The sequence below is a fragment of the Primulina huaijiensis genome, chromosome 7, assembly GCF_012295235.1.
Source record: "Primulina huaijiensis isolate GDHJ02 chromosome 7, ASM1229523v2, whole genome shotgun sequence".
NCBI lineage: Eukaryota > Viridiplantae > Streptophyta > Magnoliopsida > Lamiales > Gesneriaceae > Primulina > Primulina huaijiensis.
The window spans coordinates 1,165,513-1,192,444 of NC_133312.1; the positions used below are offsets into that span (position 1 = coordinate 1,165,513).

The 26,932-nt window shown below is 35.8% G+C and overlaps 7 protein-coding genes and 1 long non-coding RNA gene across 12 annotated transcripts; 5 read left to right on the plus strand and 3 right to left on the minus strand.

Annotated features, from left to right (window-relative positions):
- The first annotated feature begins 719 nt into the window (after positions 1–719).
- Positions 720–2,165, plus strand: LOC140981354 (uncharacterized). Its single transcript, XR_012176071.1, has 2 exons — positions 720–1,041; positions 1,127–2,165. It is a non-coding gene; the product is annotated as an uncharacterized lncRNA (long non-coding RNA).
- A 473-nt stretch (positions 2,166–2,638) lies between these two features.
- LOC140981353 (uncharacterized) lies at positions 2,639–6,616 on the plus strand. Of its 2 annotated transcripts, none has more exons than XM_073447731.1 (5): positions 2,639–3,248; positions 3,752–4,221; positions 4,862–5,266; positions 5,882–6,087; positions 6,280–6,616. In XM_073447731.1, the coding sequence occupies exons 1-5, from the start codon at positions 3,217–3,219 to the stop codon at positions 6,511–6,513; spliced, it is 1,347 nt and encodes a 448-aa protein (XP_073303832.1). In that variant the 5' UTR covers positions 2,639–3,216; the 3' UTR covers positions 6,514–6,616. The 2 variants fall into 2 exon arrangements, with proteins under 2 accessions (XP_073303832.1, XP_073303833.1); XM_073447732.1 differs by having other exon boundaries at positions 2,640–3,077.
- Positions 6,617–9,411: 2,795 nt separating this feature from the next.
- Positions 9,412–10,002, plus strand: LOC140980761 (uncharacterized). The gene has a single exon (XM_073446806.1). The coding sequence runs from the start codon at positions 9,412–9,414 to the stop codon at positions 10,000–10,002; it is 591 nt and encodes a 196-aa protein (XP_073302907.1).
- A 1,701-nt stretch (positions 10,003–11,703) lies between these two features.
- LOC140981440 (uncharacterized) lies at positions 11,704–15,585 on the minus strand. 2 transcript variants are annotated; one of them, XM_073447845.1, is made up of 7 exons: positions 14,465–15,585; positions 14,261–14,376; positions 13,400–13,957; positions 12,749–13,199; positions 12,502–12,655; positions 12,213–12,297; positions 11,704–12,099 (listed from the first exon to the last, which is right to left on the minus strand). In XM_073447845.1, exons 1-7 carry the CDS (start codon positions 15,446–15,448, stop codon positions 11,982–11,984), a joined length of 2,466 nt encoding a protein of 821 aa, XP_073303946.1. In that variant the 5' UTR covers positions 15,449–15,585; the 3' UTR covers positions 11,704–11,981. The 2 variants fall into 2 exon arrangements, with proteins under 2 accessions (XP_073303946.1, XP_073303945.1); XM_073447844.1 differs by having other exon boundaries at positions 13,400–13,990.
- Positions 15,586–16,016: 431 nt separating this feature from the next.
- On the minus strand, positions 16,017–17,254 carry LOC140980079 (peroxidase 7). The gene is made up of 2 exons (XM_073445750.1): positions 16,998–17,254; positions 16,017–16,897 (listed from the first exon to the last, which is right to left on the minus strand). Exons 1-2 carry the CDS (start codon positions 17,232–17,234, stop codon positions 16,154–16,156), a joined length of 981 nt encoding a protein of 326 aa, XP_073301851.1. The 5' UTR covers positions 17,235–17,254; the 3' UTR covers positions 16,017–16,153.
- Positions 17,255–17,696: 442 nt separating this feature from the next.
- On the plus strand, positions 17,697–19,295 carry LOC140981210 (pentatricopeptide repeat-containing protein At1g33350-like). The gene has a single exon (XM_073447538.1). The coding sequence runs from the start codon at positions 17,832–17,834 to the stop codon at positions 19,158–19,160; it is 1,329 nt and encodes a 442-aa protein (XP_073303639.1). The 5' UTR covers positions 17,697–17,831; the 3' UTR covers positions 19,161–19,295.
- A 1,406-nt stretch (positions 19,296–20,701) lies between these two features.
- LOC140980242 (small ribosomal subunit protein eS28x) lies at positions 20,702–21,127 on the plus strand. Its single transcript, XM_073445967.1, has one exon. The coding sequence runs from the start codon at positions 20,703–20,705 to the stop codon at positions 20,898–20,900; it is 198 nt and encodes a 65-aa protein (XP_073302068.1). The 5' UTR covers position 20,702; the 3' UTR covers positions 20,901–21,127.
- A 1,484-nt stretch (positions 21,128–22,611) lies between these two features.
- LOC140981482 (allantoate deiminase 2) lies at positions 22,612–26,080 on the minus strand. Of its 3 annotated transcripts, XM_073447898.1 has the most exons (13): positions 25,848–25,902; positions 25,129–25,199; positions 24,973–25,031; positions 24,807–24,897; positions 24,649–24,733; positions 24,418–24,534; positions 24,186–24,295; positions 24,014–24,119; positions 23,822–23,908; positions 23,312–23,554; positions 23,102–23,227; positions 22,857–23,018; positions 22,612–22,778 (listed from the first exon to the last, which is right to left on the minus strand). In XM_073447898.1, exons 4-13 carry the CDS (start codon positions 24,827–24,829, stop codon positions 22,656–22,658), a joined length of 1,182 nt encoding a protein of 393 aa, XP_073303999.1. In that variant the 5' UTR covers positions 24,830–24,897; positions 24,973–25,031; positions 25,129–25,199; positions 25,848–25,902; the 3' UTR covers positions 22,612–22,655. The 3 variants fall into 3 exon arrangements, with proteins under 3 accessions (XP_073303999.1, XP_073303998.1, XP_073303997.1); XM_073447897.1 differs by lacking the exon at positions 24,973–25,031 and having other exon boundaries at positions 24,418–24,527; positions 24,681–24,733; positions 24,807–24,910; positions 25,848–26,080; XM_073447896.1 differs by lacking the exon at positions 24,973–25,031 and having other exon boundaries at positions 24,807–24,910; positions 25,848–26,079.
- Between the last annotated feature and the right edge of the window lie 852 nt (positions 26,081–26,932).

The window sequence follows — 26,932 nt, forward strand, 5'->3', positions numbered from 1 at the left end:
CTGATTAGATTAGATTGATAATTATTATCAAAAAAAATTTCAAACAAAAAAAAAGATAAAAAATTGTGTGAGACGGTCTCACGGGTCGTATTTTATGAGACGGGTATTTTATTTGGGTCATTCATGAAAAAATATTACTTTTTATGTTAAGAGTATTATTTTTTATTATGAAAACAGTCTCACAAGAGACTTACTAAAAAAAATTGGAGGATTCATTGGGGATAGTTTATCTAGTGGCCTTTTAACTTTTGCAAAGTGGGGAAATTTATCGTCCTTGCCATGTTCTATACTTCAAAATCAATCAACATCAAATATTCATATTCCTAACATTTTTTCAGTGGGATCATATTCTATCATCCAATTATTATTATTATTTCATTTTTATCATGAAAAGATGGATTGGGTCTTGAAAGGCCAGATAACAATTAGGAGGGAGGCCCATCATGTACGAGGTAAGATACTGTAGTCCATTTGTTAAAGTATCTAGCAACAATATAATATGTAGATAATGAGATACTGCTAAAGCTTGAAGAACCCGATAGATACCATAGTACCCACTCAAACAATTGAGCTTAACGGCATGTTTAATTCAAGAAAAACGGAGACAAGCTTTTCCCAGGGAAGATTCTACGCCAGGATGCTTGACAATTGAAACATCGTGTTCAGTACGAAAAGTGTGATTTCAAATACAGATTTTGACGATGGTTATTACACTAGCTCAACTTCTGATCATGGTCCTACGTTGTGGAGGCCGCTGTTGCATTTCGATTGACATCTCGCGGACGGTCGTGGTTATTGTCGCAGAGTATTTTTTTTAATAAAAACAGAAATAATTACATAATTTAGAAAAATTTTAATTGACGGACCATGCTTCTGATGCTAATGCATCGAATTCTGGTTATCAGGTTGTTTTTAATGAAACGAGCTCCTTGTTAGTTAGGAGAAGAAATGGGTAACTATATGATCTTTCGGCTCTTTCTATCCCTCCAGCTTCTGAAATTATTACAGGGTTAACCTGAATTTTGACGGTGTTTTTATTCGGTATTATAGTATTAATAATGGTAATTCAGGGTGGAATGTTGTCGCTTTATGGCCTAATAATATATGTCAATCTGTTGATGGACAGAAAGGCAGCTGGGCTTGTGGCTATAATAATGTGTGCCATCTCCTGAATGGGAGCGACTGGAAGCCTGATGCAGTCTCGAACTGCATCGAAGGCGAGAAAGGCTCGCCGGAAGATATATTCGAATTGGTGGAGATTCAAGATACGTATTGGCCATTTAATGATTATTCACAAAAAGCTCATAGTACAGAATAAGACCTCAGATCCTCTTGTCTTAATGCTTGTTTATTAGGTGTGGCAATTTACGGAAGTAATAGCTGCTGGAAGAAGAGGTTGCCCAGAGGACCAAATGGCCATAGGGTCACGCAGGGACTAACATATCTACACGAAGAATGCAGCAAGCAGATCATTCACTGCGACATAAATCCTCTAAACATACTTCTCAATGAATATTAAATCACCCGGATTTCAGATTTCGGATTATCCAAGCTTCTGCTGATGGATCAGAGCCGAACGCTGACGAATATCAGAGGAACAAAAGGCTATGTTGCACCCGAGTGATTCAGGAACACGCAAATAGCCGTGAAAGGGGATGTTCACAGCTTTGGTGTGTTGCTTCTGGAGATTGTTTCTTGCAGGAGAAGCTTGGATGATTTGGAAAATGGCAATGAGTTATCTGTTCTTACTGATCTGGCGTGGGATTGCTACATGGAGGGGAAACTTGATATTCTGGTGGCGATGATAATGAAGCGTTGGATGATTTGAACAGGGTCGATAAATACCCCTATTATTGAACACTTGACCCCTTACCCTCTTGTGCTGCCCAGTTCATCGTTCTTTTCGAACCACAAGGCCGCAACCTTAATTTGCTTTTGAACTCATCATCCATTGAGTTTCCAAAACCTCATACTTTATATCCCTTGTCCAGCCACATCTCTTATACTTACCTGATATTGAGTGAATTCGTCCCGAACCCGTCTCATCTATTATATATACTAGTTACTCTGCACACGCGATGCGTGTGTATACAGTCTTTTTTATCATTATCGATCGACTAAAGTGAAATTTGACATATTATAGAGAGACTAAATTGATATTTGAATTGTTGAAATAAAAAAAATAAAAACAAAAGTGTATTGAAATTTTTTTGTTATGAGTTGAATATATATTAATAGATTTTGAATTGTGATAATATTTTTTTGTTCTTAAATATTATTAATATAAAGATGAAATGTCATTTTGATGATTTATTAATTTTTAAATTTTTTATTTTATAGTTACTAAAATTTTCAATTTTATTTAAGCGTGACGGGTCGAAAAAGTGGGCGGGTCTCGATTTGGACAAATTAGTCCCTTGCATCTATATATGAAATCAACCTTACAAAATAAGGAGAAATGATCTACAATATTGTAATAAAAGAATAAAAAATTTGACTCTACAAATTACATATAATATGTGACTAGGGTCTAGGTTTATAATGTTTGTTGATCGTTGGAAATGAATGAAGGCATGGAAACAAGAAACCACCATAGCTAAGCTGTTGCGAAGGGGATGGCCAAGCCGGGGGGGGGGGGGGGGGGGGGGGGGGGGNTCGTGTTCTGTTTCTGACAATATGCTCTGTTTGGATCCCTCTCCCCAATGTAATGCACTAAAGTGCTGTTTATTAATGCAAATCAATTCCATCCTTTTGTCCTTCAAATCTTGGTTTTTTAAGATGTGATTACTGCAGCTTTGCAGATCTCAAGACACAATTTTTACAGTAAATAAACGTGAAAACAAGAAAATTAAAGAAAAGACGCGAACCTTGTACCAAAATCTAGGATAAAGCAGCTCGCTCGAGATTCATTCAAATTGTGGAAATCTGGCATTTATTGCATGCCACGGATTTCTTTAAACCCAACGTTTGTGTTGTACTTTGTAAACTCCAACAAACCCATAGCCTCTCTCTCTTAGGGTTTCGTCCCTGTGAAATGGCTGCGTGATGGGGTCTTGACTGTTCCTACGTTCATTTCTGTGAGTGTTCTTTTGCCCTTACCTCTGTTGTTGCATAAGTGTATCGTTTCTTTTTCTTTCTTTTGCTTTCGGCAATTCCCTTTTCCCTGGTTTGGTTTCGTCTGTTTCTGGGAGCACCGTGGGTGCAGGGAGGTTCGAGATGTTTACACGGGGAAAAGAAATGTGGAATGCGTAAGTTACACATTTGTTTTAAAGTTACTATCTGCTTTGTTCAGAAAATATATTCAGGATGGAAAAAGCACCGAGCTTTATAATTTTTTCTTCGTGGTGGTGACTTCTGGTCCTAGTGACATCATCGATTGGCTTGAGTTGTCCTTGTGCGTTAAGCTCGCCTTTGAACCTGATCAGAAGCGTATTTGAAAAATATCTATGACCATTGGAAAATTTAAAAGGCCCACCTCCCCACACCACTGCACTAAAGATTGTGGATCTGATGACAAATTTAAAGATTCCTTGCATGGTTGAAATCATCGTTAATAATATATGCATTTTCAGGGTCCTATTATCTCATTTGAATTTTACCGTAAGGGGTTTCGATTCTCCATAGATTAAGACTGCTGTTTTTACCAATGGAATTTTTTTTGGTCTTACCATATAATTAGTTATATGGCCTTTGGTATATGTTGAAAAGAAATAATAGAGTTATCTTGATGCTAAATCTTCCAATCTTGTAGGAGAAGGGGCATAGAGCGCCGCTGTGCAACTATTTCATTTATGGATTTCTTCAAACTGAAGAAGTTTAGGAATGCCCACAAACCAGATGACAAAAATGTTAATCATGATCAGCCAGTGAGACAGCCAGAGGAGCTCAGGAATGGGGATGGTGATGTATTGGGTAAGTCAGTTCATGTTGATTCTACAAATGCTGAAATGGAAGACGACGACGATGATTTCATAACCAATGAGGTGAAGAAGAGGCTGAAGGAGTTGAAAAGAAACAGCTTTATGGTGTTGATACCCGAGGAAAGTTCTCCAGTAGACGAGGACGAAGAGGAGGAAGAAGGGGGTACCAGTGCTTGTGAGTGGAGGGATGTAGAAGCAGAAGGGAGGCAGTTTTGGTCTGGTTTTGATGCTGTGTATGACATATATTGTGAGCGCATGCTGTTTTTTGACCGCTCAATTGCCCAGCAACTGCTAGAAGTTGGTAATTTTTCTTCGCAACTATAAATAATAAGGATCTCCGTTTTTTTTTGTTTTTAATTTACTTGTGCTTAGAATCTTTAGCTTTGCTTTTTAGTATCATCATCAGTCTAATGTCATTCACGTAAAAAGGTATTTTATTTATATTGCAGGATCAGTTTTCAAGCTAATATCAACACTATATTAAATGAAAATGATAAACAGAATGTATGATGAAAGTTAGCTAGCGGTGTTGATTTTTAATGCATTTAAACTATAATAAAGAGACCAAAGCCAGAGGCCGTAATTCCTAATTGTACCATATAGCGTCAAAGCAAGTGCTTTTGCCACGAAATTTATCTGAGTTATTGATCACCACGCCATGCAGTTTTGTTATTTTATCTCCAACTTGCCAGCTGTTCTTGGATTATATTCATACTTCTGTATTAATGTAGCTGATGCTTCATGAAGTTAACTGCAAGCTCATAAAGATGAATTTTACTTCCTTAAACAGGTTGTTGTCTTCAATAATCAATTATTGAAGATTATAATTATTTATTTCTTTTATCTCAAAACTTATAATGATTGTCATTCTTAAAAATTTGTTTGTGACCGCAGCTATATTTTGTGTTTCTAAACGTATACGCACACTTAAAATGCCTCAGGATCTCAATCACTTTCAACTCCACCCCCAAGATCTTCATCTAGAAAGCTTTCTTCTCCCCTTGGGTGCCTTTCTTTGAGAAAATTTGAGGGATTGAAAGAGGAAAACAAGCACTTACAGCAGCCATTTAATGACCCTTTGCAAGAGCTTGAAACTGCATATGTGGCTCAAACGTGCTTGGCTTGGGAGGTGCTACACTGCCAATACACTCAGTTGAATCAGAAAATATCTAGCCAACCTGAAAGCTCCACCTCCTACAACTATAGTGCTCAGCAGTTTCAGCAGTTCCAGGTTCTGTTGCAAAGGTTTATTGAAAATGAACCTTTTGAGGTGGGTTTGAGGCCAGAGATCTACTTTCGAGCAAGAAAATCTTTGCCCAAACTTCTTCAGGTCCCAAAGATCCAAGGTATGATTGGTGAAAATGATATAAAATGTCGTGGGCATATATAGTCCATTCCTAAAACGAGCTTTACATGGCTTATCTACTAGAGCACAACTTATTTTTTTCCTTTCTTTTCCTGCTGGTTTTCCTTTCTTTAAGAATATGTACGCTGACCTTACGATAGTTCTAGAACAGATTTCCTTGACCAATAAATCAGGAAACTCTATTGTTGGCTCTTTCTGCCCTAATATTTATATAGTGTTCATTGTAACTTTGAATTTCCGAGTTCTTATCCCGGATAGATGAAGGCAATTCCAGGTCTTGATAATATTCGACAGCATTATCAGATCTTCTAACATTTAATAAATGTTAATTCATTTCCTACACTTCCCTTGTTGTTCTTGAGAAATAATAGAAATCGACTACGATTACTTGAAAATGTCCCCTTTTTTCATCCTTGTTTTATTGATGTCTTAATTCAATGTTATTCGACTTCTCGAAATTTTATGATTTAATTCTTCACTGACCAATATTTTTTCACTGATGAATGAATTCCTCTTTTGAATAACTATTATTGAGCCTTGATTTCGTTTTATTTTTTGCTTCTTTTTTTTTCTGACTCTATCTCTGCGGCTTTAGGTTTTGACGGGCAAAACACTGGAGAAGACGCATCAGATATTATGGTACTTGCCTCAGATTTCACTAGGATAATGGAATGCTCCATCTTAAGCTTTCTCCAATTTGTTAAGATGGACAAGAAAAAATCCAGCAGCTCGCGTAATTTATTTGGAACTCAAAACCAAATGACTACACCCGTTGAACAGATTCAAATTTCTCTTGAGAAGGTGAAGCCTTCTCTGTACTCCGTTTCTCTCTTATTTTATGATGCTGCTCATTTCAGTTTGGTTTCGTAAGGTTATTTTCTCCATCAGGGGAGAAAACATAAAATCGGTTGGTTGTGAGGTTTCATAATACCAAGGTTTCTTGGTATCGTAAAATATTATTACATGATAAAAACTTAAATCCTGAAATTGCAGAAAGCAATGAAACTGAAAGAGCTGAGGAAGCGGAGCAAGGGCTATAAAAAGAAATCAAGAGAGGACATGGACATGGTGCTTGGGGTTGTAGATGTGAAAGTAATGTCAAGGGTTCTCCGGAAAACGAAGATTAGCAAAGAGCAACTATTTTGGTGCGAAGAGAAGATGAAGAAGTTAATTATAGCTGATGGAAAGCTGCAGAGAGATCCCTCCCCCCTCATTTTTCCTTGTTAGTTTTGGTGAAAATGGTAAGAATTGTTGGACTCGAAGAAATAGTGTCCTGGACAAGAAAATCGTTTATCATTCTACATACGTCCACTACTTCAGAAGCTGTTAAGTGCCTTGAAATTCTCAAGTTTATTTCTCAAATTTAGCGGGCAAATGTGAAAAAATAAAAAATACAAAACACCAAAGAGAACGTCTGGCAAAAAAAAAAAAAACACACACACGCACACAAACACGAGCACACGAATAAATACCGCCGAGCTAGAATGTTGCATCTGCCGGAGGGGTCAAACATAACATAAAACACTGTACACGGTATGGATGGTGGTGAGGTGCAAAAAGAAATATTGCAGCAACTACGGAAAGAACGGCCCATGGATTAGTGAAATACTTATGCACGAGGTTAGCTCTCCATTTGTGCCATGGCCTCCGGCAGTAATCGCAAATTATTGGGAGAGAGATTGTTGGGCGTAATAATTGTCTATGTTTGATAGAACGATCGAACCGTGTTGCTTGTGCTGTTGTGCAGTTTAGAAGATTTGAGTTGCATCATTATCATTAACTATAACTTTAGTAAAGTGTTAAGCGCTCTCGGTCCTACAGAGTTCGGTTTGATTAGAATTTCATATCCTTCGTCCTCATCTTCATTTTTTATATTCATTTGTATCTTCATCTTCATCTCTATCAGGTATTCAATTTCATCTTCATCTCATACTCGTCGGAGCTAGGGTTGAATATACATACCCTATTCAAATATCTTATTACTACTTATAATTGTATTTTCTCATATTTGAATTATTTCGAGTAAGCTATGATTATTCACTAAATTGTTGAAAACAATAAGGAAAAAATATATAAAAATTAGTAAATTAAATATTATAGAAAAATAACAAAATATTAGAAACAATTTATCCTAGCATCATCATCCAACAAAAATTGCATCAACTATATACAATTAATTTTCTGCATTCCATCCAACAAATATCATTCAACAAAAGCATATTAGAATTAACATTATAACCGAAAAATCACACACACACACACACATTAATTTAATCGAATATCCGGGTCGAGTATGTATAGGATTCTTTAAAATTTGCTACCATCTTCGTACTCGAAAATCTTCATACCCGTTTACTCATTTATTTAATCGAGTAAAAAAGTATATACATATATATTATATAATTCATATGATAGCTCGATAATTAACAATAATTTTAGGATTATTAATAATTGTCATAGTTTCCTTAAAATATGAATCTATTACATGTTTTTGTAATCAAATACAATTTAAACCAGCTATCTAAATATTGCACGTGTAAATCAATCCCTATTAAAACCCCCAATCTAATAATTTTTGTACGATTATCCTACTAATTAATGTTTTTTTTTGGTATCCTGCTAATTAGCTTGTTGACAAAATAGTAATAAATACTCACGAATTAAATAAATTAACGCAATCATGCAAATTAATCAAAGGGGATCGTTTACTGAAAATTATATTATTAATATTTTTGATGCCGAGTTAATCAGGCAAATCATTCAAAATACAACCACATATATTATTATTATTATTATTATTATTATTATTATTATTATTATTATTATTATTAGTATTATTATTATTATTATTATTATTATTATATAAAATTTAATATATTTGGTTCATATTAACGTAAGCAACAATTTTATATTGGCCGAGAGCCAAAGTTGTCATTCTACATTTCTACTTCTAGATAGAACATGAGAAAGCACGAGTCAAATAAAAGCGGCTCACTGATTGGAATTTTGAACAAGTTGGATTTAATAACGATTTTGTGGATCAAAAGTACTTCGCATAATGTATATATAATATATAATTAGTCAAACAACGTTATATGAATCAACGTTTTTTACATGTTAGACGATTTTTGGTCTTGAATTATATTTTGAAATATATATTTGTAGACATTGGGGCCACAAGTCGTGGATACGGTCTTTCTTCATTTTTTTTATATAGAAAAATAAATTTTTATCTTGTCAAATTTTGATCAATTAATTTTTCAAATTTTGGTTTGATATAATATAAATTTTAATTTTTGACTATTTTAGTTTAGTTGTTGATGTGACATCGAACAAGTCAAGAATTTCAAATGTTATGTCAACATTTTTCGATGTCACGTCAACATTCGATAAATAGAAGTATTATTTACTTATTTTGACAAAATTTATGCCTAGTATAAACTAACTTCCATACATACTTAATAAATGGATAAAAATGTAATCAATTATTACATAGAGAATTTTTAAATTAATAATATAATTTACTAATAATTATATAGTATGTTGAAAAATATAGTCATAATAATATTTATTTTATTATGAAAGCCACTACTAGATTAATAATTCATGAAAATTCTTTTTAATTCAGATTTATATTTTTATATATACACTAAACATGGTATTTAACCATTTTTATAAATAAATATTTTTTCAATGGTTTGAAATAATATTAATTATAGAAATCTGTTATTTTTTATCATACAATTTGTTGATTTTGTAATAACTATCAATTTGTTTTTATAAATAAATAAATATATATACAATTTTGATATATTACACACATAAATGATCATAACGATTTCACGTGCATAATAATTGGGTTTGTATTCCTTCGACTTGCTCTTGTATGTTGTGTGTACGTACGTGTAATATGACTCGTATACATACACACACATGTATATATCTCCTCAAATGACTCGTATATATACACACACACATGTATATATCTCCTCAAATGACTCGATCCCGATTTGAAAATTAAAAAAGTAGTGTATGGTGTAGGTACCAGCTGTAACAAACTCAAAATTTATATACGTAAAGATGATCAAGTGTGGTGAGCAAGATTAACGAGAGGAATAGGATCGGATGGCGTCCAGTACAGGTTGCTTCGGCATGAGGGGGCGGTGCGTGCACCCACAAGAACACCGAAAGGCCATAAAGCTGGTGAAGTACGACGGAGAAGTGAGGATCTACGACCGGCCCATCAAAGCCGGGGAGCTGATGGACGAGTTCCCCAAACACATGGTGTGCCGCTCCGACTGCTTCTACATAGGTCAGAAAATCCCGGCTCTTCCCCAACAGCATCGCCTTCAGCCTGGACACAACTATTTCCTTCTTCCTGCTAACATTTTCCAGTCCACCTTCACATTCGCTTCGTTCCTGCGCTGCAGCTCCAAATTTGGTGCCGCCGCTTTTCAAATAGAAAAGACTCCGGGAGGGAGTCTTAGAATCAAACTATCCGAAGAGTACGGTCAACAGCAAGCACTGGACGCGGGGATGGATAAAACATTAATCATCACGACCCCGCAGTTGGGCAAAGACTACGAGCAGCTGGTTGTCCTCATGCGACGAAACCAATGGAAGCCGAAGCTCGATACCATCGCCGAGAAGAAGAGCAAAAACAGTTCCAGGAGCAAACGGAAGACGAGGAAGAAGGAATCGTCAGTTTTGTTGTAACTAAATGGTTATTACCAAGTACTTCATTACGATTAATTGCCTCGTTTCGTAAATCGATAGGGCCTAGGTAAATTCATGGTGGGAATTAAAACCAAGCAAATTTCAAATTCTGGTCCATATCTAAAATCTTCCATTTTAATAAGAAATTGGGTTCATTATATCTCATTACTGGCAATTCATATTCATCAACTTCAAAAAAGAAAAAAAAACCAAACTTTGCTTATTGATTGATATATATGCACGAATACGTCTAATATGTATCAAGATCGTTATACATATATTTGTCCAGTGTGGTTGATTATTTCCGTATATAGAAATAACACAAATTGGTTTCAGTATCTATTTTCTGTATTCATCATTGGCAGCTCTCTCTGTTATTCCTTTGTTTCCTTTGCAGCCTCCTGTATTCGTCCTTCTCTTTTTTTTTGTCTTTCTTTTCGATCGAGGGTGACATAGTAGGAATTCTGTAATTTATGTGGAGAATATGATAATTGTATTAATTAATCAAGTACTTTCCTGCTTTCAATCTACAATTTTTTTTGCTCTTATTTTCGAATTCTGCCTTAGTTTATATTATATAATTTTCCACAATCCATAGCTAATTAGGATAATAAATTGCATATCTATTGTTGGTAAAATTATCGGAATAAATAAAATAATTTCTAAAAAATTGCGAGGAACCCAGAAATATGCATGCTATGATGCTAATAATCTTTTTCTTAATTGAATCCGAATCCGAGTCGAGTTGCCCAATCCAATTCGCAATCGAGAACCTAGCCAAATTAAAGGTCAGAATATTCGGTTTGGTGGGTAGCTCTAATTGGACAAAACAATGGTCAATTGTAGTCAGCTGGTGGGTGTAGAATTACGTAGTTCCAGTCCAAAAATAACAACAAAAACATTTTTTTTAGGGGGAAAGTTTTTTTTTGACGGTGTTCCAACAATCAAAAAGATAGTTCATATTTTATAATTAAAAATATAATAAATTATTACTTGGATATTTTTTGTTGCTACTCTGAATCTCCCAGACATAAATAACGTGCGGCAAAGAATAACTGTAAGTCGAGGCAAGGATGTACGAGATTGTCCGTAAACCAGTGCTTTACGTTTGTGGAAATCGTCTCTCAAATACGACTCAATCCAGAAAGTGCATCACAACATATTCTGGATGGCAGTGAACAACAGTATGTTTGAACTTTCAAGTTTCGGAAAGAAACGAATGCAGCGAAATGAGGATGCAAAAAGGAAAAAAGTGTGCAATGAATGTCTGCAGAGGACTGAGACCGCACCGCACCGCGCCGGGCCGGTCGCGTGCGCGTATGTGTTTCCCCGAAAAATAGCCTATCAGCATCTTCCCTATTTCCAAAAACTTCTGGTGTCTCTTGGGGCCTAAACCCTTGATTCAAACCTAGAGCTATTAAAAAAAATTTCCTTGGCACATTTTCTAATGTGGGACAAGACACATTTCTCAATTTTCATTCACCACTCGTATCTAACATTTTTTGACTCGATTTCATAAACATAGGGACCGGTTTCTATTTATGAACACAGAAGGAAATTGATCACTTTTGTCGGTAAAAAACTTTTATTGCTATCGAAATAAGAAATAGATAGAAAATAGAAATAAATTGTGTCCAAAAACTCTTATTTTCTGTTGAGTAATAGTTCGAATAAATCTTGAATATGAACGATGAAAATATTAAAAATAGACAAAACTGTAATAAGTAGCTCTTTTTTTACATCTAAACGTACATACTCCAGTTATGGAAGTTCAATGTACAAACATTTTTATTGATAAATTTGATGACCGTTCAAGCTGACCTTTGTATCATCAAGTTCAAACCAACACCACCTCAAGAACAGTGAGTTTGGAAACCCTCTTAAGTCTATTTAAACAACAATTCTGAACTCATGTTTCATGAGATAGAGTTAAGTGAGCCGGTCCTCCCAAGCAAGAACTCGATTTCATATCATATATATCAAAAATGTAAATGGGGTTGGACAATATCCATTATTGGCGCTCTGCATATTGGACATTTTCCGCCACCCTGCTGCAATTCTTGGGCACACTTCAAACATGTGCACATGTGCCCACATCTAAACACCGCGAAAATAGATGAACAGCTTTGTTAATTCTAGAATCTGAATGATGGATGCAAGGGAATAAACAGAGCTGATTTAATAAGAATTTCGCTTTTACTACGAAGTACCTGTATAGAAGAGAATTGACCTGCCTTTCGTAGCATATATAACATCTCCCTCTACTACCTCGATTCCGTTGTCCATTCTTATCATCTGCATTTTGTCACATAAAGGTGCTGTTTTCAATTTGCATCGGTGTTATTAAAGAAAAGAGACTAGATGTGTTATAGTAAACCTACCAACTAGAAATTTAATGGTAGTTCATAATGGTAGGTAATCCCACAAATTTTAAATACTAGATTTTTTCCAGCAGATATAGATTTCATATATGAAGCATTGGTGAAAAAGATCAATCACCTGGATGACTGGGGGTTATGGCTACCTCTTGCTTTATGGAACGTTGTAATTTCATCTGCATGGTCATGCAACATTTAATAGATCTTCGCAGTTCAGATATCTCTTGATGTAGTTGATCCATGTGCCCTTTTAGATCAAACAAGAAGTCCATTTCCTGTTTTTTCACGATCATTTTTTTCGATCTTATCATACAAGTAAAGTGAATCCCTGATAAGTATGCTACAAGAATATAAAAATTCTGACTTACATTTGCAGAATGGATTGTACTGGATGGATTATGATCTTGTGAGTAAGGAGTGGATGAAAGAGATTGGTACGTCGAGGAAGATGCAACTGGATATGAATAATCACTCACATCGTGAGCTCCATGTTGGGGCCATGAAGGTGGGGGTGTGGATGTGGTCCTATCCAAGTCATCATTGTATTGTTGTCCGATTGAGCTTTCAGTTTCTTCATACTCGTCGTAATAAATGCCGAATTCGCCCCTTTCTTCATCTTGCGCATCCTCTACTTCGTCCTCTGCTTCTCCTTCCTCAGATATTGCAACTTCCGAGTCCTTGTCTCGAGCTTTCTCCCAGGGCAATTGTTCTTCTTGAGTCTGATTACTTATCAACGTTAGCTGCCCTTGAGCACGAGACAACATGACCCGGTCTATCTGCTCCCTCAGACCACTAGAAAGAAAATTAGAGACGGTTCCTCTGCACATTTTGTTTGTGAAAAAGAATAGATAATATCAGACAGCACACCTATTGGAAAATCTAATCATAAACACAACTAGCATGGGATAAATAAACTCTAACTTTGCAGCTTTTACGTTTGATGAGGCATATATCTAATCTAAGAAAATAAATGGACTTGTATGGTTACACTATAGTGGACATTTAGACAAATGGCACACCTTTGAAGCAGTGAACGGATCTCTTCATTTTCCGAGAAAGGATCAAGCATCTCTTGGTATCTTGCTTTCCTGAGATCTTCCCAATCACCACGAGGGCGCGATACCTCACAAATCCAGTCTCTACTTGTTCCTTCTTCCCATCCAGCCTCTGGATGACTTTCTGCTAAATGTGGGCTACCACATTCTTCAGCAGAGTCTCCTAACAACTCATATTTGGCTTCTGTAACCTGCAGGTTTGTCACCTCTTCAGGTTTCATTGCTAGAAAGCCATGGTTACTTTCCTCACTGCTCGAGTCTCGACTTGCTTTATCAGGGAGAGGGAGATGTGCAGCACCAAATAACTGTGGTGAGTTCTGCTGTACATTTTCTCTAGCTTCGTGGGAAGCATGGTCAAAAGAATATTCTTTCGAAGTTAAAGAGCTTTCTTTGTCCATGATGTTATCTGTCCCTACTCTCGGCGTACTCATTGAGTGAACAACTTCCTCTTTTGTATTTTCTATTTCTTCTTGGTCGGATGTGGATACATTTTCCGCCACAGAAGTAGGATCCACTGCTTCTCTGCATGAGGAGACACTTGAATTGAATCTCTCCCTAAAAGAGATGAAGGGATTCAATATAATTTGAATTTATATAGGTTGGAAACAAGTGTCATAAACTGCAAATGATTTCAAAGAAGTCTTGTAACTTACATCTACGGGTATATCTTCAAACAGCCTTTAGCTTTTTGTGTCAATAATATGTGTACATATATGGTTAACTAATTCATTAATCAATTGAAATCTGAACTATGTAAAAGAATCAGGTTCAGATATACAAACAACGAGGCTTGAAAAACGGAGTGAAATTGGTGAAGGAGCAGACCTTATATGGAAAATGGCGGGTTGGGTCAATCTTTTTGGATCAGGTGGTGCTCCATTTGATTGACGACCCTCTCTGACTTCCAGGCCACGACGTAGAAATCTAACCCTAAGCAAAGCCTGTTATCATTTTGAACAGAAACCCGTAGTTAAACAAAGAATCACCCTTGAGAACGGAATCATATATTACACTGAACTTAATCAGTACCTGTATGCGGCCTCTGTGAGAGTATTTGGAAACTGCTTTACAGGCTTCAAGTCCTCGGAGCTCGTTGTGCCTATCACGCTCAATCTTCAAGAATAAATCTTGAAATGCCTGACGGCCCCGGATCATACGCGGTGAATTGATGACAGGAGAAAAACACTTCTGCTCCGACTGATCAGACGAGGTTCTAACATGAGGTAATGGATCGCAGGAAATTCGATCGTCAGTCAATTTCCTGATGATGTCCGCCACCCTCAACCTCTCGTTCTCCGTGGCATCTGAATCCCTGCCTCGAGAAGAAGGAGGACCGCTGACTGCGGTTCTATCGGATTCCCAATCTCCAAGGGAATCGTCCGAGACAGAGGGCGCAGGCGCAGGAACAACAACGTTGTTCGGATTTCTCCTGCCATTGCCCTTAGCATCGACCTCGAAGCCTCGCCATTTCTGCACCAGGGAAGAGACACCCACCAAACATGGAATCTCTACCGATGGCGTCGGAGAAACATTTGATGATTTCCCACTACTACGCTCCCAAGAAAAGACCATTTCTCGAGCTCTAGCCCATTTCTCCCCCAGGCGGCTGCCATGGCCGTTGTTCTTATTATAGTTGCCGTGTTCATGGTCATTGCTGTTGTTGTTGTCGTTGTCGTTGTGGTTGGCTTTGGTGTCCGAACTGGCTTGCCTTTGAGGATGGTGAACCCATAAATCGGTGTAGTCAGAACTCTCGGCGCCGATGCATGAGGTGACGAAAGGGTGATTGGGGATGCATCTACCAAATGGAGAGGAGCTTGAGATCATATCCAATTGGGAAGACGCTGTTATCATCATATAACGATAACGATGATATTTCTGACACCAATCTTTTGCTGGCTGCAGCTCCGATTGATGATGCAATAAATGTGTGACCAATGATCCAATAATCAAGGATAAAACAACTCCAATCAATTCATTAATTGCAACGAATAAGGAAGAAAATACTGGATTCATTTAACATAACATTCCCCCAACAAACCATAATCTCGATGAATTCATGTGATTTAATTTGGAAAGAAACTAAATTTCCGTAATGGGAATTTGGAAAAGATCGTTGTTTACAGACAATGGTTAAGAAATGGACGGAAGAAAACGAATGGTTGTTTGATTGTATTGCAAATTTGCATTGTAGTTGACATTACTAGAATAGAAAGGAGGAGAGTAGGACGAGAAGAGGGGAGAAGAAAGAGGAGAGTCCTTGTAATATAAAACGTGTGTACCGTTGAATTAATTTGATCTTAAATAAAATTGTGATACGCGTATATTTTAAAATTGTACACGTTAATACTAATTTTACAGCTTACGAAATTCAATTTTTTTTAATGATCCATCAGTCTTACCAATGTATATATATGTTTTTATTACAATATCTAAAACATGAAAATTTGTAAAATTAGGATCGTGGGAACTAATCACAGAATATTTTACATGGTTTACTTTGTTGATGTGATATGTATTAAACAGCTAGCTACACACACATTACACACACACATGTAGATAATGACGTGAAGAATATGAGAGACGAGGTCCGGAGTAAATTACAACGATGAATCAACTGATACGCGTGACAAAATGTAAGAAATTCAGACAATGTATTGTAATGGGTGTCTCAGAAGGATATGATCGTGCATGGTCGTATTTAGTACAGTATGGTGAACATTAATTGACATGATTGCAGTTGTGTCGAATTTCGCCATTTTCATCAGCTAAATAGTCCTGAATGTTGCCAAGCTTGACCATGGAAGCTGCAAACTGATGGTTAAAGGCTGATGATTGGGAAGCCAAAGTGGAGACGAGAGGCGCGGTCCTTGAATCCGAGTAGAGCAATTGATCGGTGGATAGAATCCCCATTTTCTTCTGAAGATTCTTGTAGTATTGAACATCGAATTTGTGGGGCGTTACAGCGTCCAACTCCACATGTTCCGATGCCCATCTGCATTTTCTTCTCAAGAAGTTGAGATACTTGGGGTCCATGGAGGGGTCGGGTTTGCCGGTTCCTTTGTAGTTAAACAACCTGTACTGTATAGCGTCGCAGTTGCATCTACCGATGCTGTGTGCCCCTGAAAGGACCACCAAGTCTAGTACGTTCAATCCTTTGGATTGGAATAGTTCGACCAAGTCCGTGATTCTCTCGTGGCCCATAGGAACCGAATCGGCCTCTTTATGCAAAGATATTCGACCATCTTTTCTACCATAAGGCACCATCCAGAAAGGACCGCCTGCTGAGACAGTGGCATCTCGTGCAGCTGATGTAAGAATGTCGGCGCATGACACGGTCTTGGGGCATTTCTTCTCCACCTCGGCCTTGATGTCGTTGATCACCTCAAATCCCCTGAGGGACTTGCTGACATTAGCCTTTCTTTCGCTCCCTTTGTGGTTTAGAAGAATGGAAGCATCGCATCCCTGCAGCATGGTTAACAAATCAGATTAGATGTAACTAACTACTAAATTCATCATCCCATCTCATAAATCAATCTACAGATAGGAAAAAAACTATACGTACTCGAACGACGCAGTCATGAAAGTGTAGCTTGATGAGAGCAGGAGCCAAGGTGGGGTCTTTTTCGAGCCAATGTTTAACCTTGTCATGAACGATATTTTCCAGGCTAGGACAGCTACTTTGATAATACGAAAAACTCAGGGGATCATCGTACTCGTATTCATTTCCCGTTCCACCCGAAATCATTACCACCAACAACGATAACAATAAAAGCGTCGCGTAACTAAAGTCGATCCCCATTTTTTTAACCCCAGATTAAATTTACTTGTATGCTCTTCAATCGATCTCACTCAGACACTAACATCACCTCTTTCATGGGAATATTTATACTATACATTTAGCTTAGAGCAATGAATAATAGAGCACAAATAAAAACGTGACAAGCACCCCCTTGGCGACGTGCAGCCAATATATATATACACTTGAGAATCATTAAACAACCCGGGGCCACCCTGTTTCTGGCAAACGTGGACACGACTTACCTGAACTTGCATTTCTATATAAATCTTTGACAAACTTTGAATATTAAAGTAAATTAAATATAAACTTTTTATCAATTTTTTCTTCATATATGACGAAAATCTCATTCTCGCCGCATCCTTCTCTAAATTTATGAATTTCAAAAATAGATAATTAAATGATATTAAATTAATTCTATTTGATGAAACTCTTATTCTAAAAGATTTCTTAATTAGTTCATTATTGCAAAAGTTAATGTTAACATAAACATGTATAATTATATAAAATTCAAGGCATAATACAATAACGCAGATACAGAAGAAATATTCGATCAAATATCGTTAATTACATGGAAGAAATAAATAAGCAATAATATTAATGCTGATCATAAGACTGAACAAGCCTATTCGTCTCCCTCACTCGATCGTTGTAGTCCATTACAGCTTCAATTCATGGGCACTTGCAATCAAGAAAGCTTCCTCGTCTTCTTCACCTCTCCAGGCTCTCCAACTCTATTCACAACTGCAGCGCCAATCTCTCCCTGTTGATAGTTTTTCTATCCTCTTTGCTCTGAAGTCCTGCTCCCATTTCTCACACGGCATCAACATCATTCGCCACCTGCACGCCCATCTTTGCAAACTCGGCTTCGGTGCCAACGCCTACGTCGCCACCGCGCTTTTGCATGCGTATGTCACACAGAACTTTCATGATGCACGTATTTTGTTCGGTGAAATGCCCATTCGAAACGTAGTGACATGGAATGTAATGATCACCGGATTTTCGAGACAAGGAGATATTAGAGATGCTTACAGCTTTTTCGAAGATATGCCACTTAGAGACCTTGGTTCCTGGTCTGCTATGATTGCTGGTTACATGCATAATGCCCGCTGGAGGGAAGGATTAGCGCTTTTTCGCAAGATGGTTGGTGATCATTGTCTTAATCCCAATCAAATGATCATGTGTTCAGTTTTATCAGGTTGTGGGCGTATCGGTTCTGCCGGATTACTGTTAGGAAAATCCATACACGGGTTCGCCACTAAGAATGAGTGGGAATTGAATGTGGAGTTGAGCACTTGCTTAATTGACTTGTATACAAACTATGGGCTTCTAAACAATGCTTTCTTTATATTCAACATGATAAGGGATAGTAATGTGGTCACCTGGACAACCTTAATTTGCGGCGCTGCACAAAACGGTCACGGAAAAGAGGCGCTGCTCATCTTTGAGAAAATGATGAAATCTGGAGCAACTCCTAATGAGTTGACATTCACAGGGATACTTACTGCCTGTGTGCAAGCGGGTATGGTAGAAGAGGGCAGGAGGTATTTTAGGATGCTCAAAGAGTGTGGACTGAGACCAAGGATTCAGCACTATGGCTGCATGATCGATTTGTTTGGTAAGGCAGGTTTGTTGGGAGATGCATATGAGGTGATTAAGACGATGCCTTTGGAGCCTAATGTGGTTATTTGGAGTTCTTTCTTGTCATCTTGCAAGTTGCACAGGCAGTTTAAGATGGCCGAGAAAGTGACTGATCAGGTGATGAGGATGGTGAGGCCGGAAAATGATGGAGGGGTTTATTCACTTATCTCTGATTTGTATGTGCTGAGCGGTAAGTGGAGTGAAGCGGAGAGTTTAAGACAGTTTATGTGCAATGAAAATGTGAGGAAGGTTCGAGGATCCAGTTGCATCACAAGTGGAGTCCTGTGAAATGAGCACAAATGTAAACGATATCATCATATTTTAATTCTCGAATTTTATCTCAAATAAGTGTTGACAAGCTCGAATTTGATTCAGAGCTTGAAATTTTTTATATTTAAAGCTCGAGTTCGAACTCGGGTCAAAATTTTGAACATATATATGAGTTATTCGAAAATAAAAGCTCGAAATATGTATTTAATACAATATTATATTATTTGAATAATGTAAATACGTAGTTATTTTTTAAGATTCAAATAAAAAAGTTATAATATTGATAAAAAAAAACTAATTACATAAAATAAATCAATATAATAGAAATATTATAATAAAATTTTAACTTTAATTATACAAAATCATCCATAACAACTCAAATTATTTCATTGTCATCTCTCAACTCTCTTTTCAGTTAAAATTGTCTTTTGCTAGTTGTTTTACCTTAACATCCTTTTGTCTTTTTTGAACAATGTAAAAAAGTCCATATTTGAAGTATCTTGTTAAATATAAGTTTCAAATCTCGCCACTAAAATAAAAAAAAAATTATTATGTATTTTTGTAAATATAATTATTTTTTTATATCATTTAAAAAATCGTCAACTAAATTTAAAATTCTATTAATATATCTTGGTAAATATAATTATTTTTGACTTTATTATAAAAAATAGTTATAACAATACTAATATTTTAGTGGGCTTCAAAAGAATATGACATCTTTCCTTAATGGGCTTCCCCAATATATTTTAGCGGGCTTTTAAAAGTCCGTAGCTAGGCGTCGCTATAAATTCTGGATCTAGGGTTTGAGGTCTTCACCATTCTACGTAGAACTTCTAAATTGGCAGGCGAGTCTTAGCAGCCAAATTTCTCCTCTGATCAGGTTATTCCGATTTCTCTTCTTAATGATTATTTGCTTCCGTTGTACTTTTCGATATTGATGTGTTCGTACTTTTAATTCTTCGTTTTAATGGTGTTTCTCGGATAATTATTGTTGCATACGCTTTACATTTGGCTTGTGATTGCGGTTTCGATTTATATCCCTCCCTTGTATTTTATGTTTTAGTTCATGGAATCGATGATCATGAGTGAGCAAGAAAATGTCTCTATCCGATACCCTGTGTGCGTGTGTGTATTCAAGGCTTCCTTTTTTCTCTTGTGCTATCAAGAATCCAACTATTATGGTTTTTTATGTGTCTTACTTGCCCTATGTCTTTCGCATTTGTGGACATATGTGCTAATTTTGTGAGCGGCTTATCCGCGTTTTATGATTTTCGTGAATTTTCTTCGAGACTGCTAGATCTGTGATTTATGGGTAACTCGAATTTTTTATCAAAAGAAGAAAATTCGGTGTTATTGTTGTCGAGTTTTCTCCTATGTTGAAGTGTTTTTGTCTGAATATCGGTTCTATACTCCGTTACTTGTTGAATTATAATTTTGGTCATTTGAGCAACAAGCAGTGGATGTCACTAATTATTTTGTTCCACTGTTGCAATTACTCACTATTCACTACTACTAACTTTTAGTATGTACTTGACACTTTTTGGTTATTTTGAAGAAAGAATGGAATCACAAATAAAGCATGCGATAGTGGTCAAGGTGATTGGAAGGACCGGGTCCCGTGGGCAAGTGACCCAAGTGAGAGTTAAGTTTATCGATGACCAGAACCGATTTATCATGAGGAATGTGAAGGGACCTGTTAGAGAGGGTGATGTTCTCACTCTCCTTGAGTCTGAAAGAGAGGCTCGCAGGTTGCGTTGAGGGGGAGAGATCGATATTCTAGTTTGATATGATCGTTTTAATGTAAGCTTATTGGTATTTTCCAGACATCAGCTGCTGGTACTGGCTGCTTTTTTTGTGGAGATTAAGGTTTGACCCTTGCTGTCTTTGATTGAATTTCGATATGGGGATTTTGCTTTCAACTTTTTATTTATGAAATCTGTTGTCTTGAGATTGCACTTAAATCAGATGTCTGTTTTGTTCATTCATACCTGCCGGCTGCCTATACACGTTCCACATTTCTTTTTCATACACAATTTACAGTGGTGTCTAAAACTGGGGATTGGTGATTCCAATATCCAAAAAGATTTGTGTCAAATAGGTCGTTGGGCCATTCATCATCTTGATTATGCAATCAAATTTTGTGAATACAAAGAATTACAATGCTTGAATTGTTGCATCTATTATTCAAGTTTTTAATTTTTTCCTTGTGGAAAATATTTTCTGCAAAGTGGTGCAAATATCTGGATAGTTAAGATATATTAATGCAGGGTTGACTGGATTCAATTTAATGAGGCACTCGTGGCCCTTGTTTGTTGTTATGTTTAATGGCACATTAAAGATGGACTTGCAAAATGGAATATGTTCGAACTTGCAAAATGGAATATGTTCGTCGCGCTTTGAATGTTGTATACACATCACACAAAAACGACAATGGGTCACAAGTACATGATACACATATCCTCGTGAATGACGCATAATAATTACAAATTAGATAAGTTTTTACAATTTTTTTTAAATCATTAAATTAATTAAATAAATATTGTAAATAAAAATAATTATTTGAAAAGAAAAAAATTATCTTAAAATTCACCATAATATATTTTTGAAGAAAAAAATATTAACATTGTAATTATTTTATCATTATGTATCATTATTACTATTTTATCATTAGAAAAATTAAATGTACCTAAAACAGTTTGAGTGAGTATATTATAAGATCATCTTACATGTTTATATTTGTGAGACGAGTCGACTCAATTCATATTTTGAGAAAAAATAAATTTTTTACATAAAACAAGATTTTTCATGAGTCGCACAGAAAATCTGTATCACAAATTGACTCATGAGAAAGTCTCATAAAAATTTTTGTGAATTAGTTTAATTTTTTCTTATATTTAAAAAAAATGTATAAAATACAATATATATTTATATCAATATTTTAAAAAATCATTTGATAACATATTAAATATTTTAAGATAAATAAATAAATAAATAATGTTTTTTTAAAAAATAAAATTTAAATAACACCCATTTAAATGTTACATTGATCATATCATTTTATTTAATCATTATTGTTAATTTTTGATACATTAACTGTCCTTGCATCGATATTATTATTAATATTATTATTTAATTAAAACTTTAATATAGATATTTTTTAAAAATGTTCAAAAATTAATTAAAATTTTTGATGAAAATTAATTTTTAATTAAAATTTCATCTAATAAATAATTATTAGTAATTTTTGAAAAATATTCATTTATTCTTTTAAAATTTTATAGACTAATAATAAATGAATTTTTCAATATTTTTTTCTTTTTTTATTAATAATATTATCAATCGATCTATATCCAGAATACAATGATAAATAATTCGATTTGACAACATGATTATTATCTTTATTTTTTTGAACATGTTCTTAAATTATATAAAAAAATATTATATAATAATTAAATATATTTATTATATCCATATTTTAAATAATTACTTAAAATTTCAATACTCAGTAATTATTTATATTAAAGTTTCCAGAAATGAGAGGACTGCCATACTAGCTGCCCAAACATCATCATCGGACACTTGCTCGGCTGGAGAATGACTCACACCACCACGGCAACGCACAAAGAGCATCCCGACCTGTAATAATTATACCATAACCAACAATACTAACTAACACACCATCTAAAATAACAATTAAAATAGGAAACTTCTTACCTTAGTTAGATGAGACATGGCCATTGCGTCATGTCCTGCTCCACTCATTAATACCGGAACATCATCTGGATTCTCGTCACTCGTTCGTTTCAAAGCAGTAAAAGCTGCTGATTTTAGCTTGGAACTCAAACCAGAGTCGCAGATCACTCCATTAGCATCATGCTGAAATGATCCAAACTTTAAATGAGCCATAATTTATCCCTTGGCACAAGTATCAATGACATTTGAGGACCCAAATCTCACACCTTCCGTTCGATAACACATAGGACTGAACGCCTATCGCATATTCGGTGCATTCTGTTAGACACTTCATAGATAATAGCTTCTCGTCCTAGGTCATCCATAGCACGGATATCAACAGTAAAAGTTACCTGTGAAAAAGTGAATATAATAATCTCATTTTCCTAAAATTCTTTATAGATGACTTTCCACTTTTCAGGACCTATAGTGCTTGCCTGCCCAGGAATTACATTACTTGCACTTGGCCATGTTGATATTTCTGCAACAGTGCAAACAAGGGATCCTGCGAGAGTTTGTACTGTAGATGTTGTGCACTGACCATCATAGGACAAGTAATCCTCAGGTTGTTTACAAAGACTTTCAAGCAACACAATCAGTTCAGCAGCTGCTGCCAGAGGATCCTGCCGCATGGTCATGGGGACCGTTCCTGCATGCCCTTGTGAACCTTTCACAGTTACCTATAAAATCATGAAAAATAAGATTCACTAAAAATCAATGGAGAGTGTGGAAGATGGTTTCAAAAGTATGCCACGGTTATTCACCATATGGTTCAAAAAGTAATCAAATGCCACCAAAGTCCTTGCTTTTAGTCTTTAGAGTTAATACATGCCAATTGGGTACTATACAGGGTAAAATGCATTTGAGTATGTTTCTTGATTATTAGTCTGTGACAGCTCGTAACTGAAATTAGTGGAGGGAATGTGTATTAAAAGAATACTTAGTACCCTCATCCGGGTCTGCCCTGCAATGCCTTTCACCAAACCAAGAGGAAGACCAACAGTCTCCAACACAGGCCCCTGTTCAATATGAACCTGTGACGCAAAAAATGAACCAGGATGGCAACTTATATAGTACATAATTGTTAAAATATGACATCAAATGGTCAGTCATCTGCAAAGGTGCAATACTTGGCCTACCTCAATATATCCCCAGACAGATTCAGGGTCATATTGGAGCTGCAAAATGTTTTCCTCGGTAATCTCAATTGAGTTCTTTCTCAAAGCACCTTGCACTGTGACACCACTGAAAAAATTATCTATTAGTCAGACGGCCGTTTACGACATTTCAAGCCAACATAATTTCGTAAACCTTTTATCATGTGCCTGCAGAGTTGAAGCAGGTAGTATGCCCGCAATTGCTGCACTTCCTAAGAAGGTAGATTGGAACCTAACCCCTTCCTCATCACTAAATGCAATAACCTGGAAAAAAATTCAAAAGATAGAAAAAGATTCACTTTCAAAAAGATTATCCGAACACGTCACCCAACTGGCTTGCATGAAATCTGTGTTTAATAATGAATGCTCAGAATAAAGAATGTCACCTCCACCGGCCGGCTAAGTTTTCCGAGCATTCCAGTGATGTTCAACACCTTCAATGCTATTATTGGAGTAATAATTCCCAATGCACCATCAAACATTCCAGCATCGACAACTGTATCCTATAAAAGACATAAGTTTACTTCACTTAACTTCACTTTGTCTGCTATGATTTGAGCGAAAATAGCTCCTCATATGAGAAATAAACATATTTTACTATAGAAACGTTACTTAACCAAATGAGAACCGAATATCAGCACTTTCTCACTTGGGTTCATTCCCTCAATTCGACCATGCACGTTGCCCATTTTGTCTATCCAGCTAGAAAAAAAATTGACGTCATTCGAGTCTTTTGAGCATCATAACATAGAAGAATTGAAGTTTGAGTGCTCACGTCTTTAAGCCAGCCTCCTCCATCCATACACGAATGAGATTTCCGGCTCTCACGGAAGCTGGGGATTGGAAAGTTCTCTCAAGATATTCGTCTGCATCACTTACCTGCCATGTCAAAAGCCATAATATCTCGAGAACCAAGAAGTACAAGATATTTAGTCACTTACAATATCAAATTTGAACATTTACAGGATGCCATTTTTATCTGAGCAGTGGATGGTGCATGCTATCAAATACGCGAGATCACAAATAAGTTTTACCAGATCATGTGTATGCATAGTGTTTTAGCATAAAATACAGCACAGTAGGGTTCCATAATATACCTTTCCAAGCTCAATAAGTCTTGCCACGGCCTCATCCTTAAGTACATCTCGATGCATATGGTTTGTATCTTCTACATGTTCAACAATAATGAGAAGAAAGAGTGTTCAATGACAGTAATTCTAGACTAACATATGTTGCTTACAAACCATAGGAGACATCCCTGCTTAATGGCAGGCCCAGTTACTAGTATCATAAGTACGTAACGATCTTATTATGCGCATAAAAAAGAAAAGGAAAAAATAAAAAACTGGAAGTGAAAAGGAAAGATCCACTGGATCAGAGGCACAAAAGAAAAAGGACCCATTACGAAATTCAACTACAGCATAACTCTAATTCCTTTTTCACTTATATATACTTGTGACTAGCTAAAGATAACAGTTCCAACTAACGAAATAGAGCGGCAAAACGATGAAAAAAGAGTTCTTGTAATGATAGGAGTTGACTGTATGACATGCATATACCGAAAAACATTGCAATCTAAAAGGTGGCCGAAGAATGAGAGAGCTCCAAATTTAATTTTCTTCAAATTTAATTTTCTTCATAAATATCATGGAACGTCCAAAGAGGATCTAAATAGAGAGTTCCCAGTAGAAAAAAAAACTCCAGCAACGTAACAGCATCGACCACAACAACATAGGCTCAGCAATTCATTAAAGATATCGAAGACATGAATCAACAAATCCTAAAAGTGCCTTTTTGAACAAGAAGAAAGAATTACCAGAGAACATGCTGGCGGAGGAAGGGAAAGCTAGCTTCACTACCAAAAAAGACAAGAGAAAAAGAGAAGCAATGGAATGCACGCAAAATCGCAGCACCGCCATGGCCGCGAGTGTAAAAGAAACGAGAAGAAACCAAAATGGAGAGGTGGTGGATTTTGTGGTAATGGCCGCCAGCAATTTGTGGCTGCGGCCACCACCGCGCGTGTCTCGGGCAAGTGGGCCATATCAGATACCAGCCCAACATTAATAAATGTTTTTATTATTATTAAATACAAAAAAATAACCTACCGTTTAAATTGGGAAAGTTGGTGAAAAATCTCCAATCAAAATATTTTTTTGGATTCACTCCTTACCCACAAAATTATAGTACTATGTCATATAAAATGTGGTACACTTCATGTGGAAATGTAGTATTAAAAAAATATTCAGGGACTGAACACAAAAAAAATCGACGACGGAAAACTGAAGGTTAATTTCTCGTTCTAAATAATCTAACCATTATCCGATCTGTACACCACTCATTTCTACTTTTGATTCCATTTTAGTTATTTACCCGGGATTGTTGCATCCGCGTGTCAGTAACCATTAATATAAAATTTTATATTTTTATTATTTTTAAAAATTGAAAAAATTAATATGAAATTATTTTCGATTTAAAGATTTGTGTTTAATTTTTAAAAAAAACTTTTTTCAATTAAACATAGAATTTCTTACAGAAAGATTTTTAGTAGAATAATGGGTAAAAAAGATAATTATGGAATGTCTTCCAAAATATTTTTTTATAAGGACATCTTCATTTATCTATATATATATATATATTATATATAAAGGTTGAAGAGACCCGATTTTGTGATAAAAATTAGTTTTTAAGAAAATATCTTATTGATTTAGATAAATAATGTTTTTCATATAAGTTACTCATAATTATGATATCTACATTTAAAAAAAAAATTTATTATTATGATATCTAATCCAATTTAAAAATTCACATATTAACTCTACAAATCACATCCTTATTCAAATAATATTTACAAATTTCATATAATTTACTTATAAATATAATATATATTTCACTTTAAAAATT